Source organism: Mytilus edulis, chromosome 9, assembly GCF_963676685.1.
Source record: "Mytilus edulis chromosome 9, xbMytEdul2.2, whole genome shotgun sequence".
Classification (NCBI taxonomy): Eukaryota; Metazoa; Mollusca; class Bivalvia; order Mytilida; family Mytilidae; genus Mytilus; species Mytilus edulis.
Window position 1 is genome coordinate 14511940 of NC_092352.1, and position 21871 is coordinate 14533810.

Sequence of the window (21871 nt, forward strand, 5' to 3'; positions counted from 1 at the left end):
TATGAGTCGTGAAATTGGAAGTTTGTAAAATATAATTGTCTACAACACTACAACTAAAACTTTTCTCATTGACTTGGCTCACGATACCTACAAGATGTTTGCTATGCTAATTAAGCTTTTTGAAGCATGAGATCCGAGGTATGTCCAAGCTTATATAACACATCTATATAGTAGTTTCGGGTCCAAGACACAATGTAGTTTCAATATGCACCTTTTCTATATGTGTCATAGCAAATATTAGCCGTCGATATAGATTCAATGGTGTCAGACAAATCTGGCACGTTTCTTTTCGTTAAACTGTTTAAATTGTCGATATTGACAATGCATGTTCCGAATATTTGTCTGATACATTGCGAGCATGTTAGTTCACCGAACATGAAATAAATTATAAACTATAACCCCCCCCCCCCCCCCCAAAAAAAAAACAAAACAAAAAAAAACAACAAACAAACAATAAATATCTATGTGATGTTTGTTTGTTATGGGTATGGATTTGGCAGTTTCGGAAGGGAATATTTTTAATGGCAAAGGTTCATCTTTGCCTTAAAGTATTTAAGACTATGTGGGTAAAGAAAGAACGAAAAAACAGCCCCATGTATATGAAATAATTTATGAAAATCGTAGCCCCAAAACAGACTGTCTTGTCTTTGTGTCTGACTATGCTAACAAATCTTCTATACTCTACAGTAGCTGTATATAAGCCGTGGTGAATTTCTTCGATCCCTACGAATCTGGCGTCACAATGTAGCCGTGGTGATTGCTTGACGTTACCGTTTTGGAGAATGGCCTGTCCGAATGAGGTACACGATGTTTTGTTTAGTAAAGCTCGAGTTGTGTTGAATAATAACGTCAAGCGTCTGTGGTTTAAGATTAACCCATTCCTAGAAAGGAAAGACACTTTAAAAGGATTCAGTCAACCAGAGCAGTTGAGTAAATTTGTGAAATTATTGCAGTCAAGTGTTGGTTGTGAGCAGTATTTTTCAGACGAGTTAACAACATTCCAGGATGTCACCGTAGGTTAGTAAATCGTGAATTTGAAACTTTATCATATTAATAGCATCATAAATACTGTATACATAGGGTAAACATTAATGAAATAACAAAACTAAATACTGTAAAAAAGGAAGAAAAAATTATGTATAACTTTAAACAGACATTGCGGCATTGGAGGCCTTGGATTGTCTGCTCTTTTGTCATGTTCAGTATTGTCGCTGACACTTTTCCAGTTTCAATTCTCAATTTCATTGTCATACTAGTCTTCGACTCAGTTCCACTTGAAAAGCTACTTCAATGACTTCTCAAACTAGACACATTTGACATTATATTGATTGGTTGATTGCTAGTTGGTTATCGTCCAGTGGGGAGTATTTAACACATGTAGAAGACGACATGGCATTAGTATTACTTCTAGGTCGATCAAAATCATCTCTGTATGATAGGCATATCAGAGTGATAATCGAGAGAGGATCCTCACGTGAAGAACCGTAAATGGTAATTAAAAATATAACTGCAAATTTATCTGCTCCAACTTATATAGGACTGTTTTCTCTACTGCATGAGAAAGGTAAAAATGATCGATGTACGTACTATATAACTGTGATAAAATGAATAAACTGTAAATTGTCTTAGCTGCCAGTACCAATACTTAGAACTTAATTAGAAGATGTGGTATGAGTGCCAATGAGACAACTCGCCATCCAAGTAACAAAGTGTAAAAGTAAACCATTATAGGTTACAGTACGGCTTTCAACCCGGAGTCTTCAGTGGCTCAAACCGAACAGCAAACTATCAATAGAGTGTGTTTCAGCAATAAAAGATTACCTAAGTTTTAGGCTTCCTTTGGATCCATTGAATAACAGTCTTGTTCATGGACTGTTATGTATCTCAGTGTGTGACCAAACTCAGCAAATACCCGTCTAAAATTTAAATACTGTTACCGTTACTCTGATACTATTTTTGATGCTGAAATTTATCAAAGGGAAGACGATTTTTCATCCGAATTATAAGATACTATATCTAGATAATAAGATATATCTATAAGTATTCATGCCAATGCAATTACCAAGACCTGAAACAATGAGCATAACCCTTACTTTATATTAAAGCTTTGGCATAACCAAACGTTGTGCATTTACCAAAAATTTTACAGATACATTCAATGAAGCAAGAGCTTTTGAAGCCAAATACATGAATCTGTGTGAGGACCGAAATCATAGACATAAACAGAACAGTCGAAACTTTTTAAGGTCAACATGACCTTAGTGTTGTTAACCTTGTAACAAAAACCAACTTCAATGAATTGAAAATGGAAACTGATATCACATCAGCAGTGGTAATCTGTGGTGTTCGTGGATGTTAGACAATATCATTAGTTAGTTTGGACCTATAAAATATATAGCAGTTATATGCCCCCATTCTTTATTTACAAAAATATTAATGTCATTAATATCTTTCAAATAATATATGAAATTATTGATTTATCATTTTTGACGAAATATATATGTTTGTTATTAGGAATTTTCTTGGCAGAAGTAAATAATTTAAAGATATCTTTACACTTAAATCAATTATAAAATGTCAGAACAGACATGATTGCCATTTTCAATTCTTTCATCTTCTTTACCTAACAATGTGCGTGTCAAGTAGAATGAAGTTTATATTTGCATGTTACTTAAACTTAATGACGTGAAGTCTATATCCGTATACAGATGATTTTTATTGTCATATTTCAACGATCGAGAAAGTTATACTACTCAAATTCTTAAATGTATTATGATGAAACCGTTGGTTGTGTATTCTTCTTTTCGTAAGTACATTTTGCTTTAAACTTTTATTTTCTTTCTGTAATCGAATCTTGTTCTCTTTTTGAAATTCATGCATGCTCCTTTTAAAATCTGTATACATTTTCTGCTTTCATATAACTGACGACGAGGGTTTGGATGGGGGTTCTTAATTAATTTCCATATAATTCTTTAAATCTGAGGGCATTTTTCTTTATCGTTAAAAATAACCGTTATTCTATAAAATTCTCATGGAAATGATTTTGCTATTGGAATTTTCCATAATTATAAAGCTGATTTATGTGTGCTGTACATCCTTAATTTCTGTAATCACTTTTGTTTAACTGATTCGTTTATTTTCTAAAGTTACTCTTTATGCCAGTACTTTTACACTCCATTAGTTTCTATTCTTTATACTTCATGCTCATTCTTTCCAATATTTTTTTATCATTATTCTCCATTCTCTAAGCCCATCCCAGAACCCAATGATAAACTCATCATAGATACCAGGATTGAAATGTAACCCCAGTTTAAGCGGATATCATGGTGAAAATGTTCCATACTTTGAATACATATATTTAAGAAAAATAACTATCAGATTATAATAGCTACACTATTTAAACTTCAATATCTCTGATTTGATTTTTCAGAAGAGTTCTGGGATTTCCTGTATTCTGACAAATGGTCCCATGGCTGTTCTATACGGATACTCGAAGGTCAACTGTTGGACTACCTCATCACAGCTCTGTATGTCCTGGAGAAGACAAACATCATAGGACATCATAATACATTTGCTTTCGCTAGGAACCAACGAGAAAGACGAGGCTGTTATAAACTATCCAATGAAGAACAGGTATTGTTGAAGTTATATATGATTTCTGATATGGTAGATTTGTTTAGCAAGGTGAAAAAGAAGGGGACATCATTGATCCATAGAATACGAATTTGGCAGAAAGTTTATTTTTATTAGGTTCACATATAACAATACAAACATATGCTCTCGAGAGTATTTTATCTATTTGGTTCACATAAAAACATGAATTATTGTATCATGAACTTAGAAAGATTCGCCAATTGTTTTATAATTGAACAGAAATGACTAATAATGTTAATTGAGCCGACTTCATTCGATCCCAAATGGACACAGGCACTTGTCTCAGATTTTTTCCCCTATATACCTTAATATTAAGGTATAAAGGGGGAAAATCCTGAGACAAGTGCCTGTGCAAATGGACCTACAAGAAAACGGCTAAAACTATAGACTTTATAGGTTACTGATTTTAGTGCAAATTTGAAACTGTTATCTTAATCTTAAGCTTAGCGAGATTGTTTAAAGACAACTCTGAAATGTAAAAACATCAACAAGAACTAAACTAGATCAACCATATAAGCCGGCACTAATACCAAATAGCGAGTTAATACAATTTACAAAATATTTTTTCAGATTCTGTTTTATTTTATCAATATCTTCTTATAGGGGTGTACACTAATAGAGGAAACCTTGTTATTAGAATTTACGTATTATGGACGAAAAACCGAGAAGAAGTCTAAAGACAAGCCCTCTTCACCACACGAGACAACAACTGATTCCACATTTCACACTATCACAGAGGAGGACGAGGAGGAATCAGACGATTTTGCCACAATGCAAATTCTCTGTTAGTATATATTGATATTTTTTATATAATAAAATCACATTTTAGAATATGTTGGAAATAAGATTGTCTAAGAGAACGTTTTGGTAAAAAGGTTTATTGAATTCTAAATCAAAGGAATCAGCATATTTAGCGTTAGTGCAGAAGTATGTGCCATTCCTTTCGCAAAAGCTGTTCATTGCTTTGCTTGTTATGTTTGCTTTGTCTGTAGACGTTAGGCCGACCAATCAGCAAAATGTTATGGTTAGTCGATTTTACATCTATTGCATTTCTCAAGGTTTATTTTTAATTTTCGCTCCGAGAATTTATTTATTTTTCAGACGCAAATTAGAGGTGGATTAACGGCAAAATGTATATATGTTTCCTTGATTATTTAAAAAAAATATTCCTTAAAAAGAACAAACACATTTTTAGGAGGGTAATTAGGGATCGCCCTGTCCGGTTTTGGTCCATGTACCTCGTCAGGGCAACTCTGTACTATCAATACTGCAATATGTGGAAATAGTATCGCAATAGTATATCATTTTGCGAACTCACTCACAGTTCTAGATTTGACATCCTTGGTTATACTTATAAAATTTAGATGCACATCACCAAGGTGGTGTGACGCATATTGAATGTGTCCTTTTACACAGTTCTAGTTTTGATCTTATTGGTTAAACTTATAAGATTTATATGCACATCACCAAGGTGGTGGGTGTGTCGCATATTGGATTTGGCCTTTTACAATCGGTGACCTTTTGAATTTCAGTGGAAGTTGATCTATTTTGCGATTTAACTTTTTTCGACTCCAGTCTATAAGCAATATGAATATAGTAGCCAGACAGTCGGATAAACTTGGTTTTAGTTTTGAGAATCTGTATCATATTCTTATGAGGTTCATTAGGCCTTACTATTTTTTCGTATTGCATGTTTCTTTTAAATTCTAGATCTATATGGTGACTGCCTGTCACTCGGTAGGGCTTTACATCATCCTATATCGGCGGTATGTGGTGGATAGTTGTCTTGTTGGTCATCATAACACATCTCCTTATTTTGTATTGTCATTGGCGAAAAGCTCAAAATAGGGTTTTCATGTTTACATGAAAGAAAGAAACACACAATAACATTTCAAATGTATTTGATTTTTATAGAGGACATGCTAGTTTAGTAAATATTTTTATATATATTGGGTTTTTTTTTTTTTTACATCTTTCACATTTTATTTCTTTTATTAGCTCGGTCAAGGAAAAGGAAGCAGAGTATATTCCATTACAATTTCGACCCATATTCATCACACTCCTTCAAAAGAAATTCTATGTTTGTATCATCTGAAAACAAAGAGGAAATGAATGATATTTCTAGACGGTTAGAGTACATGGTAAAAACTGGCTGTGTAAAGAATGACCCAGATGACATAAAAAATACTATTAGGAACTGGAATGACCAGGAAACTCGAAATAATGGAGACAGCAGGTCAGAAAAAACTACAACTGGTAATGCATCGGACAAACCAAATGTAGAAATCATACCACAGATCCCACGTGATGACCCGAAGTCCAATCAAAGCAGTCCGGATAATGAATATAAAATGAAAGCAAGAGTGCGCAACTTGGCAAAATTTGGCTGTACTGAAAATGATGTGTTTGGTGATGGGTTAGATGTGCAGGTGGTAGATGATGTCAAAACTTTGGAAACATTCGACACTGGCCAAGAATTCTATTTAGGAGAAAACATAACAAAAGCTCTAACAGAAGATTTGAATGTTGAAGATAAGCTAAGATCGAAACTCAAAGAAAAACAGAAAATGCGCGAGGAGAAAAAAGCCATAGAAGTAGACTGGCAGAAGCACCATCAAGGTTTGCCGAAGTACAAAGAAATAGATTTTAGCCTATACGCAAATACGAAAAGAGTCCTAAGAATACCACCGCGAGTTCCAACATTTGAAGAATTTCTACATATCCTAGAAGAAGAAGAAAAGTACGATCCAAGATTTCGACGAGCTAAACAAATGTCCAAGAAGGTAGCAAAACGTTACAATATCCAAAGGGAGGCATTGAGAAGTAAAAGATCTAATAAAACATTAACAGAAGAGATGAACCCGGACGATTACAACAAATTGCCGCCAATTGGTATAAAACAAGGACAATTAAAATATAGGCAAAATACCATAGGATTTGCTGAAGAAGTAGGTGGCGTGACAGACTCAAAAGCTTGCGAAAGATGGGTAATAGATCAACAACAAGGGTTAAGAAAAAGGTCGCCGAGCAGACGCTTTACTGCATTTTCGGATGAAGATGAACGTGAAAGGTCTGTTTCTTTTGAATATGAGTCTACATTATATGATTTTGATTTGCTCAGACGAGGATCGTCTGTTGAATCTGACATCCCTCTAGTTTTTCTGACTTCTGCGTCAGGAACACTCACAGAACTTCTCCATGAAGAAGAGGCGGAAACTGTTGAAAATATAACGCCTCAAAAAAACGAGACAAAAATGACCATATCTACACTTTCATCTCCATTAATAGTAAAAAATAAGTTAATGACTAAAAAAAAGTCAATAAAAGAAACGAAATCTAAGAAGCCATCCCCTTTGAAAAAAACTCTTCCAAAGAAATTGGAAGTCCCATCTCCTGAAACTGAAACAGACGAAGAACCAGAAAAGGAATTGTTTGATACTAAAAAGCTGGATTTAAAATACAGTTTCGAAAAGTTAAGAGGGAAACAAATTAAAAAGAAGGAGCCGTCATTCATTGAAGTACTAAAAAAATACTACAAAATTCAAAAAGTGGTAAACAAATTCACATCACAAAAGAAAGGTGGTAGAAGGAGGGGTATATTTGCGCGGTTAATGAAGTTACCTATGGAAGAACACAAAGAAGATTTACCACCAATCGGAACATTAAAGAAGTTTGATTTTTTAAATCACAAAGCTCCACCATTGAACCAGGGAGAAAACGTTTCGTTTGCTACAGTATCAATGCTCGATTTCACAGCAAAAGTTCTTAAAGCTTTAGATGACTTTGTTGTTAGGAAGGAACAGGTAGTTTCGGATTATTATTCCAAGACTTCTATGACCATCACGTTCACCAGAAAATCTGTTTTCAAGATGAAACAAGATTAATTTCAAACTTTATGGTCGGAAACCCGAAATAGATATTTAGGAGAAAAAAAATATAATTACATTGTATTCGTTTTTTAAGTGATATACAAATATTGTTATTAAATTGAATTAAAGTTTTGTTTTCATATTTATATACAAGCATAACATGCTTCCTAAACTATATATATGTGCCGTTATTTTTTCTTGTTAAAGTTAGATGGCGTCCTGTTGTGCGTTTTGATTTTATGTTTTAGTTTTACGACATTTGGTCTAGATATGCAGAAAGAGGATGATTGTGCTCAAGTAAAACTGGTTTAACCACCTCAAATGTTGTGCTTGTGAATGTGCTTAAGTAAAACTGGTTTAACCACATCGAATGTTGTGCTTGTGAATGGATCAAGTAAAACTTTTAACCACACCAAATGTTGTGCTTGTGATTGTGCTCAAGTAAAACTGGTTTATTAACATCAAATGTTGTGCTTGTGAGTGTTCAAGTAAAACTGGTTTAACCACCTCAAATGACGTATATATGAGTGAGCTCAAGTAAAACTGGTTTATCAACATCAAATGTTGTGCTTGTGATTGTTCAAGTAAATCTTGTTGAACCGCATCAAATGTTGTGCTGAAGTAAAACTAGTATAACCACATCAAATGTTGTGTTTGTGAGTGTGCTCAAGTAAAACTGTTTTAACCACATGAAGTGTTGGGCTTGTGATTGTGCTTAAGTAAAACTGGTTTATTCGCATCAAATGTTGCATCTGTGAGATTACTGAAGTATAACCGGTTTCATACCATCAAATATTATACTTGTGAGTGTGCTCAAATGAAACTGGTTTAACCACATCAAATGTTGTGCTTGTGAGTGTGCTCAAGTTAAATTAGTTTATAAACATCAAATGTTGTGCTTGTGAATGTGCTTAAGTAAAACTGGTTTAACCACCTCAAATGTTGTGCTTGTGAGTGTGCTCAAGTAAAACTGGTTTATCCACATGAAATGTAGTGTTTGTATGATGTGCTCAAGTAAAACTAGTTTATCCTCATCAAATGTTGTGCTTGTGGGGGTTCTCAAGTAAAACTGGTTTAACCACATCAAATGTTGTGCTTGTGAGATTGCTCAAATAAAACTAGTTTAACCACATCAAATGGTGTGCTTGTGTGATAGTGCTTTAGTAAAACTGGTTTATCCTCATCAAATATTGGGCTTGTGAGTTTGCTCAAGTAAAACGTGTTTAACCACATCAAATGTTGTGCTGAAGTTAAACTGGTTTAACCATATCAAATGTTGGGCTTGTGAGTGTGTTCAAAGATAACTGTTTTAACCACATGAAGTGTTGGGGTTGTGAATAAACTCATCATAGATACCAGGACTAAATTTTATATACACGCCAGACGCGCGTTTCATCTACAAAAGACTCATCAGTGAATCTCGAATCCAAAAAAGTAAAAAAAGGGGCAAATAAAGTACGAAGTTGAAGAGCATTGAGATCCAAAATTCCTAAAATTGTTGCCAAATACAGATAAGGTAATCTATGCCTGAGGTAGAAAAGCCTTAGTATTTCAAAAAAATCAAAATTTTGTAAACAGTTAATTTATAAATATAACAATATCAATGATAATTCATGTCAGTACAAAAAGTGCTGACTACTGGGCTTGTGATACCCTCAGGGAAATAAATCTCCACCAGCAATGGCATCCACCCAGTGGTTGTAAATAAACTCATCATAGATACCAGGACTAAATTTTATATACACGCCAGACACGCGTTTCATCTACAAAAGACTCATCAGTGACGCTGGAATCCAAAAAAGTAAAAAAAGGGGCAAATTAAGTACGAAGTTAAAGAGCATTGAGATCCAAAATTCCTAAAATTGTTGCCATATACAGATAAGGTAATCTATGCCTGAGGTAGAAAAGCCTTAGTATTTCAAAAAAAATCAAAATTTTGTAAACAGTTAATTTATAAATATAACAATATCAATGATAATTCATGTCAGTACAAAAAGTGCTGACTACTGGGCTTGTGATACCCTCGGGGAAATAAATCTCTACCAGCAGTGGCATCGACCCAGTGGTTGTAAATAAACTCATCATAGATACCAGGACTAAATATTATATACACTGATTGTGCTAAGTAAAACTGGTTTATTCGCATCAAATGTTACACATGTGAGATTACTGAAGTATAACCGGTTTAACACCATCAAATGTTATGCTTGTGCTCAAATAAAACTGGTTTAACCACATAAAATGTTCGGTTTGTGAGTGTGCTCAAGTAAAACTGTTTTAACCACATGAAATGGTGTGCTTAAGAGTGTGCTCATGTAAAACTGTTTTATCCACATCAAATGTTGAGCTGTGAGTTTGTTCAAGTGAAACAGGTTTATTCGTATCAAATATTGCACCGGTGAGATTACTGAAGTATAACCGGTTTAACATCAAATGTTGCACTTGTTAGTATGATGAAGTAAAACTGGTTTAACCACATCAAATAATGGGATTGTGAGATTGCTAAAGTAAAACTGGTTTATCAACATATGTTGTACTTGTGAGTGTGCTCATGTGAAACTGGTTTAACCACATCAAATATTGTGCTTGCAAGTGTGCTCAAGTATAATAAACTGGTTTAACCACATCAAATGTTGTGCTTGTGCATCAAATCATCTGACAGGAACAATATACGAACTTGATCTGTAGCTTATGATAAAACAAAACACCTGATATCAAATCAAATATCTCCAAGCACGAAGAAAAAAAGTGGAAAACTAATAGATGGACAGACAAACTGAGTACAAACCAAATAAGTTGGTAGGGGACTAATTACATTTCTAACATTAAAAACAAAACACCAAGTTAACAAGTTCAAAAATTGTCCCTCAAATCACTCTCTCTGGCTGTTTATTTATTGGTGAAATTTGTAATTGTATTTGTTTCCTTTAATCACTGCTTCTGTTCTTTTTTTTCTTTGGATGAACAACAATAAGATCATTTTAAGTTAGAAGTACCAGTTATTTCGCTGTTTTTTCTGTGTTTGGTTTTTTTTTCAGCAATGCAGGCAAACAGTAGTTTTTATTATTATGAGAATTTTGTGTCAACGACAGATCTATGATGTTTCTATTTAATTTTATTCACAACTGTTCTGTACTCATGGCAAATTATATCTTTGTATATTGTATAGATACTAATTTATTGGTGAGAGACAGTGTGTTGCGCTGTAGATGATTTTAAGAGTTTTTTGTCTTTGGGGTGTTATCTCATCAAGGTATGCCTGACAACTCCTTGTATTTATACCAGTCATTCCTGTGCATTAAGTATAGTCTGAACAAATTCATAAAATATTTATTTATCAAATGTCCATGAATACCTGTTCCATTATATTTTTTTTACTTTTTTAGACATAGAATAGATTGACACACACACTATGGCTATCATTCTTGAATGTTTGGTCTGTCTATAAATTCTTAATGAAATATCAAGTGTTTTCCTTCCCTGTGATGGGAAAAATAAAGTTTTTGTATTAAACGCTTTTAAATCTTAATGAAGCTTCAATGAAAACAAGTACAGTAAAATTCAACAATTAAGGATAGTCACTCCTATAAGTCGTCCTTCCAGTTTTAAGTTTGATGTACATTCTGCCCCAATCAGAGTTTCTCAGTCTGTAGCTGTTTTCAAGATAATACTGTGGATTCATTTAATTTCATGGGTACCAATTTTCGTGGATTTGGGAAAACATGCATGTTCGTGGATATTTAATTCGTGGTTTTGATGAAATCTACATACAAACCTGTAGAAAATTTTGTCATTCCTTGAACATTTAATTATCTGGTTCACCTGTACCCACAAATCCACGGAAATTGGTATCCAAAAAATAATAATAAATCCAGTTATAGAAGAAACTTTTATTTTAACCCATATGTTCTATTTTTAGCCTTAGCAGGTAGGATCATTGGATATATCTTTTTTTAATCTAGATACCCCAATGATAAATTTATAGAATACAACAACAATGGACACCAAGTGGTGAGAAAGGGGCCTAGATGAGCCAAAAATAAGCAGGCAAAAGTTGTTTAGGACTGCATCATGGTCTATTCAGTCACAAGATTTAGAAAAGATTTTTTTAATTTTAATGTACATTGATATCTATTGTGAATATAAGTATCAGAATACTGTTTTAAATGACTTCATACCACAATATTTACAACAAGTATAACATATATATGGTGTATTCATTAAACTGTCCAATAGTATAACTGGCACTGGATCAAATTGTCTACTTGTAGAAAACATAATTAAACAAGGCAAAAATATGAACCAAAAAAGATGTAAATATTTGATATGTATAAATAAGTTATACAACCATTACTTATAGAAAAGTTTTCTCTTTTTTATTTTGTCACAAAGGATTTATTCTAATAAAGCTCATGTTTACGGAAATAAACAGTCATAAAATAAATGAATTCCCTATCTTTATATCCAATATAAATGTTCACACTAAGTACAAATGAGAAATGGCAGATTTTACAAATGTATTACTAAAACAAACAAAACAAAATGAAAAACCAAAACATTTGCATCTTAATTTTTTGTAAAAAAGGGGGGTATACAATATTTCTCAAACACATGATGATTTGTCGTAAACATTTTTAGTCAGATTCATTAAAATAAATTATCACAGTTATTTATTAGATGTGAAATCTGTTCAGGTAGCATATTTTCTGGTCCATTCCCGAGCATTCTGCATGTATTTTTTCCTATCAGTCTTGAATAACTTGGCTATATCAGGCATTAACGGATCGTCTGGGTTTGGTTCTGACATTAAGGCATGCAGTGACAATAAAACTGAAAAGAAATAACTAAACTTTGCTACACATTTTTCTTAATTTTTACTTATGCTTAAACAGCATATGGAGATTTATTACTATTCTAGTGCATACATTCAATCAATTTTAATTGTACTAAAAGTATATACATACACTAGTAATTTTTTGGGCCCTTTATAGCTTGCTTTTCAGTGTGAGCCAAGACTATACCTTGGCCTATAATGGTTTACTTCTACACTTTTTTACTTGGATGGCGAGTTGTCTCATTGGCGCTCATACCACATCTTCTTATATCTATAAACATACTATGGACATCATAAACAGTGAAAAGAAGAAGACCAAGTTTTCTATTTTCAACTCATATTAATGCTTAGCCACACCCACTAGCCCAGACTTGTCAAATTACTATTGGGACTGTAAGAAATTCTTCTGCATGCCACTAAAATCTTTACAGAATTTCTCCCCAAAATGACCTTTGGATTTTCTTGAGAAAAAAAATTCTAAATGTTTTTGTATGCATGTAGCTGGAAACCAGATGAAATCACCACCTAAAAGTATTTATTTATATGTTTCACCTTGTTCAACTAAGTTTACATTGATAATTGTAAATGTCCAAAAAAGTAATACACACATCATATTCAATCATAATAAACAGTGAATGTCAGATATAATGGGATGCAAGGAATTTCACTCAGTAAATATTTCTTTATGTTTTATGCAACCATTGTGAATGAAAAGACATACTGAGCTGAACATTGAATTATTCCATTGAAAAAAATAGTCAAATTTTTAAAGCCTGCACACTACATTGAAATGTAATGAAAAGAGTTAACTTTTTGTAAAATAGCACTTGACTTACTTTTTGATACTGTTAATGCTGGCGACCATTGAGATCTTAGAATATCTAGGCATATGGCTCCACTACTATTTATGTTTGGATGATATATCTTTGTTTTAAATCCTACCTGAAAATATAGAAGAAATTCATAATAAAATGTACATTTATTTGAACTGCCTGACCTAGCTAGGACTTAATATTGAGTCATAAATTTTAAGATAATAAACAAACAGGTTGGTATGATTAGAATTTTTTGGCTACTTGACAAAGGTCTAAATTCATGAGGTGGCACAACACTTTTTGTAGAAGTTGATAGATGTCACCATCTTCTTTGGATAGGGAGGCAGGGCTCACGCTACCAGGCGACTTGGGCGAAGAAGTCGCCCTCCCGACCGTCACTTCGCTTTCCCCGACCCCCAAAAGCGAAAACACGTCGCCCTGTTCTTGACGAAAGTCGCTTTCAGTCGCTTCCGTCATCGGACATTTTCAATTTTTACCAAGTTGATGAAACATCAATTTTTTACTGATAATTAAAGAAATTCAGACATAAACTATTCATTATCTTTAGAAAAGAGGTTGAAACATTGTCTTCGCAGTGTGTATCAGGTTATTTGATAAAAATACAACTTTTTATCACTTCGTGCATTTTCGCAAGTTCCAGTGCTTGTTACTCGAAAACGTACATCAACCTAAATTTCGGCGGCAAAATAAGTTTGTTACTTCATTTAAACGTGATAAAAGTTGCCTCCAGTTAATGTTTAATCCATTTATTGCATTAAAACCGTCATGTTCCTTTCCAAATAACTTGTCAAACATCGTTTATTTTTGTAAATTTTCTTGCATTCGTCCGCCATTGACCGATTTCTAAACTACGGATCTGAACCGGACCAGCTATGACCGAAATCCGTACTTTTACAATAATTACTACGGACGCACGGATGGAACAGCTGACAGAAGAATATTGATCCCAAAGGGAAAAATTACGCATCCCACACGCATTAAGAGACTTTTGGTTACATCTAATTGATTGGTGTATATAATTCCCTATATTTTTTATGAATGTTTCAAACTATTGATTAAAGTTGCTTAACTCTGAAACTATTATACTAATATCAATATATTATGGCCCAGCTTAATAACTTTGATATTTTTTTTATGAGAAACACTGAATTTCATACACAAGATAATTTTTAATTAAATTGTAATTGATATAATTTCTTTACATTTTTTAAAATATTTTTTTTTTTTTAGTGCTAGATATTTAGTTGGTAGTTTCTCACAAGAACCTTAGTAAAACTTAAACAACTTTTAATTTCAAATGTTACTTTAATTGTAATTTTTTACTCATATGAATTGAACAACATAAAAAGAACATTATTTACATATGGCCCTTTATACTATTGTAAAATCCAAACATTGTAGCGCACCCGCGCGAATGAGCACTTCTCTTTCAAATCTCACCACTTCTCCCTATCAGTTTCAAAAAGAGAAGTCACTTCTCCCTATAATTCTGAAGTAGTGTGAGCCCTGAGGGAGGAGGATGTTTTCATAGGATAGAACTGAAAGCCCAACTGAGGGTCATAAAGGATTATTATTTATTGTAAAGTGCTTCCTATAAAAAGAATCATTTGCTTCCCTGAACAACGGTGCAGCACTGCTAAAAAGTCTAAATTTGTGTACCAAACACATTACTTTCATCATTTCCATTGACATCAATCATGAATATACATATACTATATATATATTTTAAAAACTTAACAAGCTGTAACAGTTAATCATTGATCCATTTATCATATTGTGATTCATGGCATTTGACACATGAACATGAACAAATAGTAAAACTTAATTTCAAATCAACATTCAAAACATTGAGAAAACCCTTCAACATTTTCTAAAATGACTTCTGAACTTCACAAATTAAAACAAATAAATATACAAATATCCAAGAACTTGTATAAACATATAGTACAAACATTTTGTAATGTGGCTACAGTATTACACACTGTTATGTAATGATTGCACTTACTTTTGGTGGCTTAAAAGGATAATCTGTAGGGAATTGTACTGAGAGGAAAAATATGCCATCTTTATACGGACTGTCTTCCTGAAATTATACATAAAACTTATAGTAATCGGTCTTACCTGTGGCTGTATCAATCTGATCAACTCTTCATCAAATCTCATATCATATTGTTTGATAACAACGGAAGTTATTTAATGTCAATAAACATGATTAATAGTAAATGAGCCTTTAAAATTAAATAAAGAGATTTTCTTTAAAGCAATAGCCATTTCACACTAGTTGTTACACCTAATTTTCGTATGGTAAAAAGAAAATTCTGACGGAATACTTCCTATTTTGTAAGCTCTTCTTCATATATATGTCTGCTTGAGATTTGAGAATACTGTGACAGACTCTAGATTACTGTAAAATCAGATGTTTTCAAGCTTTTAGTATGCTTCAGAATAAACAAAAACGGTGTGTATGATATCTATGTGGTACAATTTTTATATCCAGTATATTTCATTTAAAATTTTAAACGTGAAACAGCAGATTACAAAGATTTACATTTCTATGTACATGTATGCTGCAAAATAGTTTGTAAAAATACTTACTGGACCTGTTAATGATGCTTCCCATTTGAATACTAAAACAAAAACAAAATAAATACATAGATTATAAATTAGTTACATATTTAATTTTCATATAGTGTATGGTATATTGCTTTACATTAGTTAAACAATAATAATGAAGGTCTTATTTATATCCTTTGAAACAATACCACTGAAACTTTCAAGTTTTTTTTATCAATGTATTGTCATGGTTAACTATCTTACCTTTACCAAAATACACCCAAGAATGAACTGGTTTCACAAAACACCTGAGAATGTACTGGTTTCACAAAACACCTGAGAATGTACGGTTTCATACCGTCACATTTTACGTGTTCAGTGAATCCCAAAATCAGGATCAGTACTTTAATATTTAAACTCTACCTTAAGCCTACAAGAAAAGACTTTTCTATTAGAGAAGACCAGCTTGAAGGCCTAAATTAGGCCCTAAATATTAAACCGTATTGTATCCACCATAAAAACCATTATATAAAATATGCCAAGATAACAATAATAAAATAAACAAATACACTTTTTCTGCTGTCTTTTTTTTGCTGGCAAATTTTAAGTATCAAGTTTGTTTTGTTTTAAGCCAAATAAGCTTTTTATGGGTCTATATATCTAACTCCTATAAACTAAGATTATACTCCATGACCAAAAACAAATTTGTAATACTAAAAGGAAGATGCATTTGGATGTTTTCACATTCCAATAAAAAATGATGTTGGTCTTAGATACATGATTTTTTTTAATTAGTTGTTAAAGCCTTCGACCTAGCTTTCAGTAACTGCAAGTACTTTGAGATCTGTACATTGCATCTTTTGTGTTCTTGTTTAGTTTTTTCTTTTGCTATGTATTGATCTGCTGAGTTTGGTCTTTTTCAACTGATATCTGTACATGTAGTTTGTTCTTATGATATACTTTTATTAATGTTTATTGTACAAAGAGCAAGATATTTAAGTTTCATATTGTAATTTATTGTAGTATCTTGTGAAGTATTACAACACAACAGAAGATGAAATGCCCTCCAATCAACTTTATTCTGATTCAGCCTCTAGTTTTTTTCATAATACTTACAATCATCTCCTACTGGTCCTGCAGAGCAACCTGGTGGGGGGTCTGTTGTTATATCTTGTAACTCCTGCAAAAAAATATAATTATTGGCTTAATTATCAATGAAAAATTTTGCAAATGTACATTTTGTTTTTATTCCTTAATACATGCATATCATGCATATGTAATAAATGATTTCTTAAAACATGTTAAATAAAATGAATTGTGTATAATACTGCAGCCTTGAAAAAAAAATATCAATACATGTACTAAATACAGAGCTCTTTCTTTACTGGACTTGGCAATATTAGCTACCATCACATTGTGGATATAGTGGTTTGAAGGGGCATCAGGTCCGTTCACGCCCAATATACTTTCGCACTCTGCATGTTCGCCCTCGAAGATCGTTCGCACCCTACACTTTTGCACCCAATTTGTATTAGAATTTCAGTTGAATTATTAGAGACATATATATACACATGTCTCTGGAATTCATCATATATTTTATTTATCATCAATTTGATGAATTATTAAATGTTAATTATGTATGATTACTGCTAATTGGTATTTATACACAGCCTAATTTGGTGTTATTTTTTAGTGTTAAAATATCATGATTGTTGTTTTAAGTCTTTTAACTTGCTTTGGTGTACATAACTGCATATATCTAGCTTAATTGGTATGCCTAAAACTTTGAAGATATTAAATAAAAAACAAGAAATATAATTTTTTTAACAGCTTGTCTCCTTTGATTTCATGTGTGTTTGGACAAGTATGACAATATGATGACTAAAAAAAATATTTATAGCAATAAACTTTCAAAAACTTGTTTACAAATTACTTAACACAAAACCAATAAAATTTTGACTATTGTTATGTTTTACAAAAAAAAGTAATGAAGATACAATGTACGATTTGTATTTCAAAGTATACATGTATGATAATTTAATAAAATTTGGGCACAAATGTGTAGGGTGCGAACAGACTTTTGATGCGAACATGTAGGGTGCGAACGTGAAAGGGGGCAAACATGAATAGACCCAAACGTGATTGGGCACGAACAGACCCGGATTTGTTAAAGGTCAATACATGTATGTCCTGGTTTAGTTTACTATGCTGCGTCCAAATAAAGCTTATCTATCATTATTTATTATGTAAAATCACATAATGTGCCATATATCTAGCAGCAACAGCAGTGATAAGGAGAGATTCCAATGAAATTTCATTTGGTAAAATCTCTCTGCTGGCTTACAGACTTCTCTTTCACAACAGGGGCGCATACCATAAATGTTTTGCCTTGGTACCAGTCTACACGGTTAGCCACTAGTCCGATGCCCCAGACTGGTAAAATTTCATTCGGACTAGTAAGTTTTTGCAAAACTTTGTTTGGGCCAATAAGAAAAATGTCAGAATATTATTGGTCTTCGGACTAGTAGTTGAAAAAGTTTTTTGGTGTAGACTGTCAGGTACATGTATGCTTTAAACGTTCTATTAATAGCACTATTAACACAATGTCTAACTCATACCTTTGATTGTAATTAGTAGGTTCAGACCATAACTACAAAATTAACTTAAAACGAAAAATGTAAATCATTCCAATTGCAAGTATGTTGACAAAAATGTCATCCATTACTAAAGGTGGGGAACACTTTTATGAAAATTTATATCCATTTATTCCATCTTGTGAATATATTATTTTGTCTAATTTCGCCATTTGTTCTTATTCAAACAATGAGTCGTAATATTAAAACTTCCGTGATCGTGACGACCGAGTTCAGTGACGTATGCTAATCAATCGAGAATGATCTGCCATTACCTAGTCATAGAAACTACATTATTTTGGGGAAATTACTAAGCTATAGTATGTTTTCAAACATGAATTCGCCTCTCCTGTAGGGATTATATGTTAATATACCTTATTCAAACGTTTTAGAGCCATCTGTTTACAGTTATGAGTTGTTTTGTTTTGACTTTGTTCTCAGTGATCTTTGTCGATATTTTTATTTTTATCTGAAACTAATTACGGAACGTATCGGAAATAGAATTTTAAAAAATCCGGATTTTTGTAATTTCAGATGTAGAAAACTCTGAATAGAATAGTCAAATCCAAGACATAGTATACAATCTCAAGTTAAGACTTATAAATTTTATATACCATGTGTCTTACTCATTAACATATTTAAACAAACTCATCCTTCGGATTCGTTTGTTTAAATATGTTAACTCGTAAAAACCATGGTATATATAGTACTTGTCCCTCTTTGTTCTTTCTAGTTCAATCACATTATGTCACCAATAAATACTGACGATAAACATGTGCACACGTGAAACTGAGACTACTAGTCACTCAAGGCATACTAGATGTATAAACTTATCAATACAATTATAATATTATTCTAATCCGGAGATATGATATTTTATTATATGTCTCTGTTCTAATAAATCATTACTGCGGAGAACAATACTGCAAAATTATTTAATTTTTTTTTTTATAAAATCATATTTAGAAAGTAATTGAAAAATACACGGTGGCGGATCAAGAAATTTTTATAAGTGGGGGCCCACTGACTGACCTAAGAGGGGGCCGCTCCAGTCAGGCTTCAGTGATTCCCTATATAAGCAACCAAATTTTTTTCCCAAACGGGGGGGGGGGGGGGGGCGGGCCCCCTCCCCCCCCTAAATCCGCCTCTGAAATAGGGTTGCTGACTTTCATTTATCTCTGTAATATTTGTAGTCGAGCATCTACCAGAGAACGGCTATTTTAGACAATCTGTCAGACATCTTTGGAAAATAAACAATCAGGTAGCAAATAGATCAGGATCATTTCGGTCCGAAATCAGTTCATTCCGTGACGGTACTGAGGAAAAATTATAACTTGTCAAAATGCCGAATGGCTCGTCTTATGATTTAGAGTATCTCTTCAAAGTACTGTAATCCGTTTGTATTAAGCTTCACTCAATGTGTATTAGTCAACCGACGGAACCAATTTATGTATCTCTGTTCATAAAATAAGCGGAAATGCGACGTGAGTGCCAATAAGACAACTATCAAACTGAGAGTCATTCAACAACGGACAAAACCCATATCTTATAGTCAGCACTTTCAACTGATTTAATGTAAATATTCATAAACAATTTACCAATTATAGTTTACATACATTCATAGATTATGCTCATTGGAATCTCAAACTTAATTACACAAACGTGCATCATAGTAGGGAACGAATAAACGGTACGATACTAGATTCGTCTATATTTGTTAGAAAGAGTCGAATAGTTTTACTAGCTTTCCTTCTACTGTGCCGTGAGCCTCATTTGCAAAATTCGAAAAGAAAGGCCGTACTCGTGAATTTAGATACGATTCATGTTATCTTGTCGATCTTTAAATAAATCTATTCAGGACCCCCCCCCCCCCCCCCCCCCCCATTCAGGAGGTTATTAAATTAACATCGTTGATTTTTTTATCAATATAAAATTAAACTTGACATAACTAATTTGTCTTGCTATGCAGTTTTAACACCGTATGGTTCTACATCTTGTCGATACTTATATACTTTGGCATTATACAATACCATGCTTCTAAGTGGACTGTCTTTAAACTAAGTACATTGGATGAGGTCTGATTCAATCTCATTAAAATGGAAATACCGGTATAACCTTGCACATTTACTTGTCGTAAGAGCATCAAGAAATTAGAGATTTTTATGTTTTGATTGGATTGTGTACTGATTTATATTTGGTTGGAAACTTGTTTTTTTTCTCTCACAGTTTTATAGGCTTTGAACTAGCTTACAGTAACTGCGAGTACTCTCCGATCAGTATTTAGTCATTTCTTTATTTATTTTTGTGTTTATACCGATCTGATGAGTTAGCTAGCCCTTTTCAACTGATTCTTATGTTGTGCTGTTACGCCACTGTCCCAGGCTAAATAATGTGACCGCCGGCAAAATATCAACCCCTGCCACAACCGGTATATTGTATAACGGTAAGGGGATGTGGTATGATTGTCATGAGACAACATTTCAACGGAGTGTTCCTGTCCCAAGCCGTGAAGGAGTCTATTATTTAGAGGATGTCGTATATTGCTGTAAATCATACGTGTTTTGTTTTCCGCGATTGTTTTTTTGTTCATGCACGACCATGCAGATCGTTGGTTTCTCGTTTGAATTGTTTTACATTTTTTCGTTGCCTGTAAAAAAATTCTGTACGTTTTTTAAATGTTTTTTTTTAGGTCTTACGTTGACCTTTAGTTGTTTTTACATCTACGTTAATCATACCAAATCTTATCATTTCATACTATCTGTATTATAACAGTCAATTCTAAAAGGGGCGATATTCATCACGGTTCTATTTACATTTAGAAACAAGTATTTTCATCTCTCGGTTTTGAAACGTTTATGTTGCGTTTTCCTGAGTTAAATAGCTGTTTCAAAAAGATCGTATCCTAACCCAGGCTAGGATTCGTTGTTCAAAGTACTAATAGTAAGAGTGTTGTTTCATTATCACTTTGTAAGTGATCATTAGAGGTAAAATTTGGGCTCATTCAAACGACAGACAATGTTATTAAGTCGAATGTAAATGTTTGAATGCATATACGCCCACTTATATGAATACTTCAGATGTGTTTTTAGATTTTTTTTTTATCCACCGGGAAATAGGTGAAATAAACATTTAAAAATATCAATAGTAAAGAAATTTGGTACCAAATTAAATAACAAGATCTACTTGTCATACCATACGTGTTTAAACATTTTAAAAATTGTGGGTTCGCCAGAAGTTCTATCAAAACACCTAAATCACTGAAATAATACGAATAACTAGCGGAGGGCTAAACTTTGTGTGATAATTTTAATGTTGAATTCTTTCACTGTCTTGTTTTCCCTCGTGCACCTGCAGTGTAATTTACTTTTTTATTCTATTTAAATCCCCATTGGAAGGCCTCTGACAGACTGTGTGAGCCGATGACGAACAAGTTAAAGGTAAACAGTATTTTATTACCAAAATAAGTATTGCGGTTGTCCACGCTGTTATGCC

The 21871-nt window shown here is 33.0% G+C and overlaps 2 protein-coding genes across 2 annotated transcripts; one reads left to right on the forward strand and one right to left on the reverse strand.

Moving 5' to 3' along the window:
• The first annotated feature begins 739 nt into the window (after positions 1 to 739).
• On the forward strand, positions 740 to 7655 carry LOC139487686 (uncharacterized). Its single transcript, XM_071272656.1, has 4 exons — positions 740 to 1017; positions 3431 to 3633; positions 4258 to 4438; positions 5653 to 7655. The coding sequence occupies exons 1-4, from the start codon at positions 783 to 785 to the stop codon at positions 7536 to 7538; spliced, it is 2505 nt and encodes an 834-aa protein (XP_071128757.1). The 5' UTR covers positions 740 to 782; the 3' UTR covers positions 7539 to 7655.
• Positions 7656 to 11615: 3960 nt separating this feature from the next.
• Positions 11616 to 18894, reverse strand: LOC139489541 (ubiquitin-conjugating enzyme E2-17 kDa-like). The gene is made up of 6 exons (XM_071276054.1): positions 18754 to 18894; positions 16863 to 16926; positions 15789 to 15820; positions 15199 to 15276; positions 13194 to 13299; positions 11616 to 12353 (listed from the first exon to the last, which is right to left on the reverse strand). Exons 1-6 carry the CDS (start codon positions 18775 to 18777, stop codon positions 12214 to 12216), a joined length of 444 nt encoding a protein of 147 aa, XP_071132155.1. The 5' UTR covers positions 18778 to 18894; the 3' UTR covers positions 11616 to 12213.
• Positions 18895 to 21871: the final 2977 nt, after the last annotated feature.

Excerpts from the sequence above, each read along its gene's own strand:
- LOC139487686 (XM_071272656.1), top strand. The coding sequence starts at position 783 with ATGGCCTGTCCGAATGAGGTACACGATGTTTTGTTTAGTAAAGCTCGA. Across the intron at positions 3,634-4,257 it reads AACTATCCAATGAAGAACAG|GGGTGTACACTAATAGAGGA; the intron begins GTATTGTTGAAG and ends ATCTTCTTATAG. Across the intron at positions 4,439-5,652 it reads TGCCACAATGCAAATTCTCT|CTCGGTCAAGGAAAAGGAAG; the intron begins GTTAGTATATAT and ends TTCTTTTATTAG.
- LOC139489541 (XM_071276054.1), bottom strand. The coding sequence starts at position 18,777 with ATGGCTCTAAAACGTTTGAATAAG. Across the intron at positions 16,927-18,753 it reads CTCTAAAACGTTTGAATAAG|GAGTTACAAGATATAACAAC; the intron begins GTATATTAACAT and ends ATTTTTTTGCAG. Across the intron at positions 15,277-15,788 it reads AAGCATCATTAACAGGTCCA|GAAGACAGTCCGTATAAAGA; the intron begins GTAAGTATTTTT and ends GTATAATTTCAG.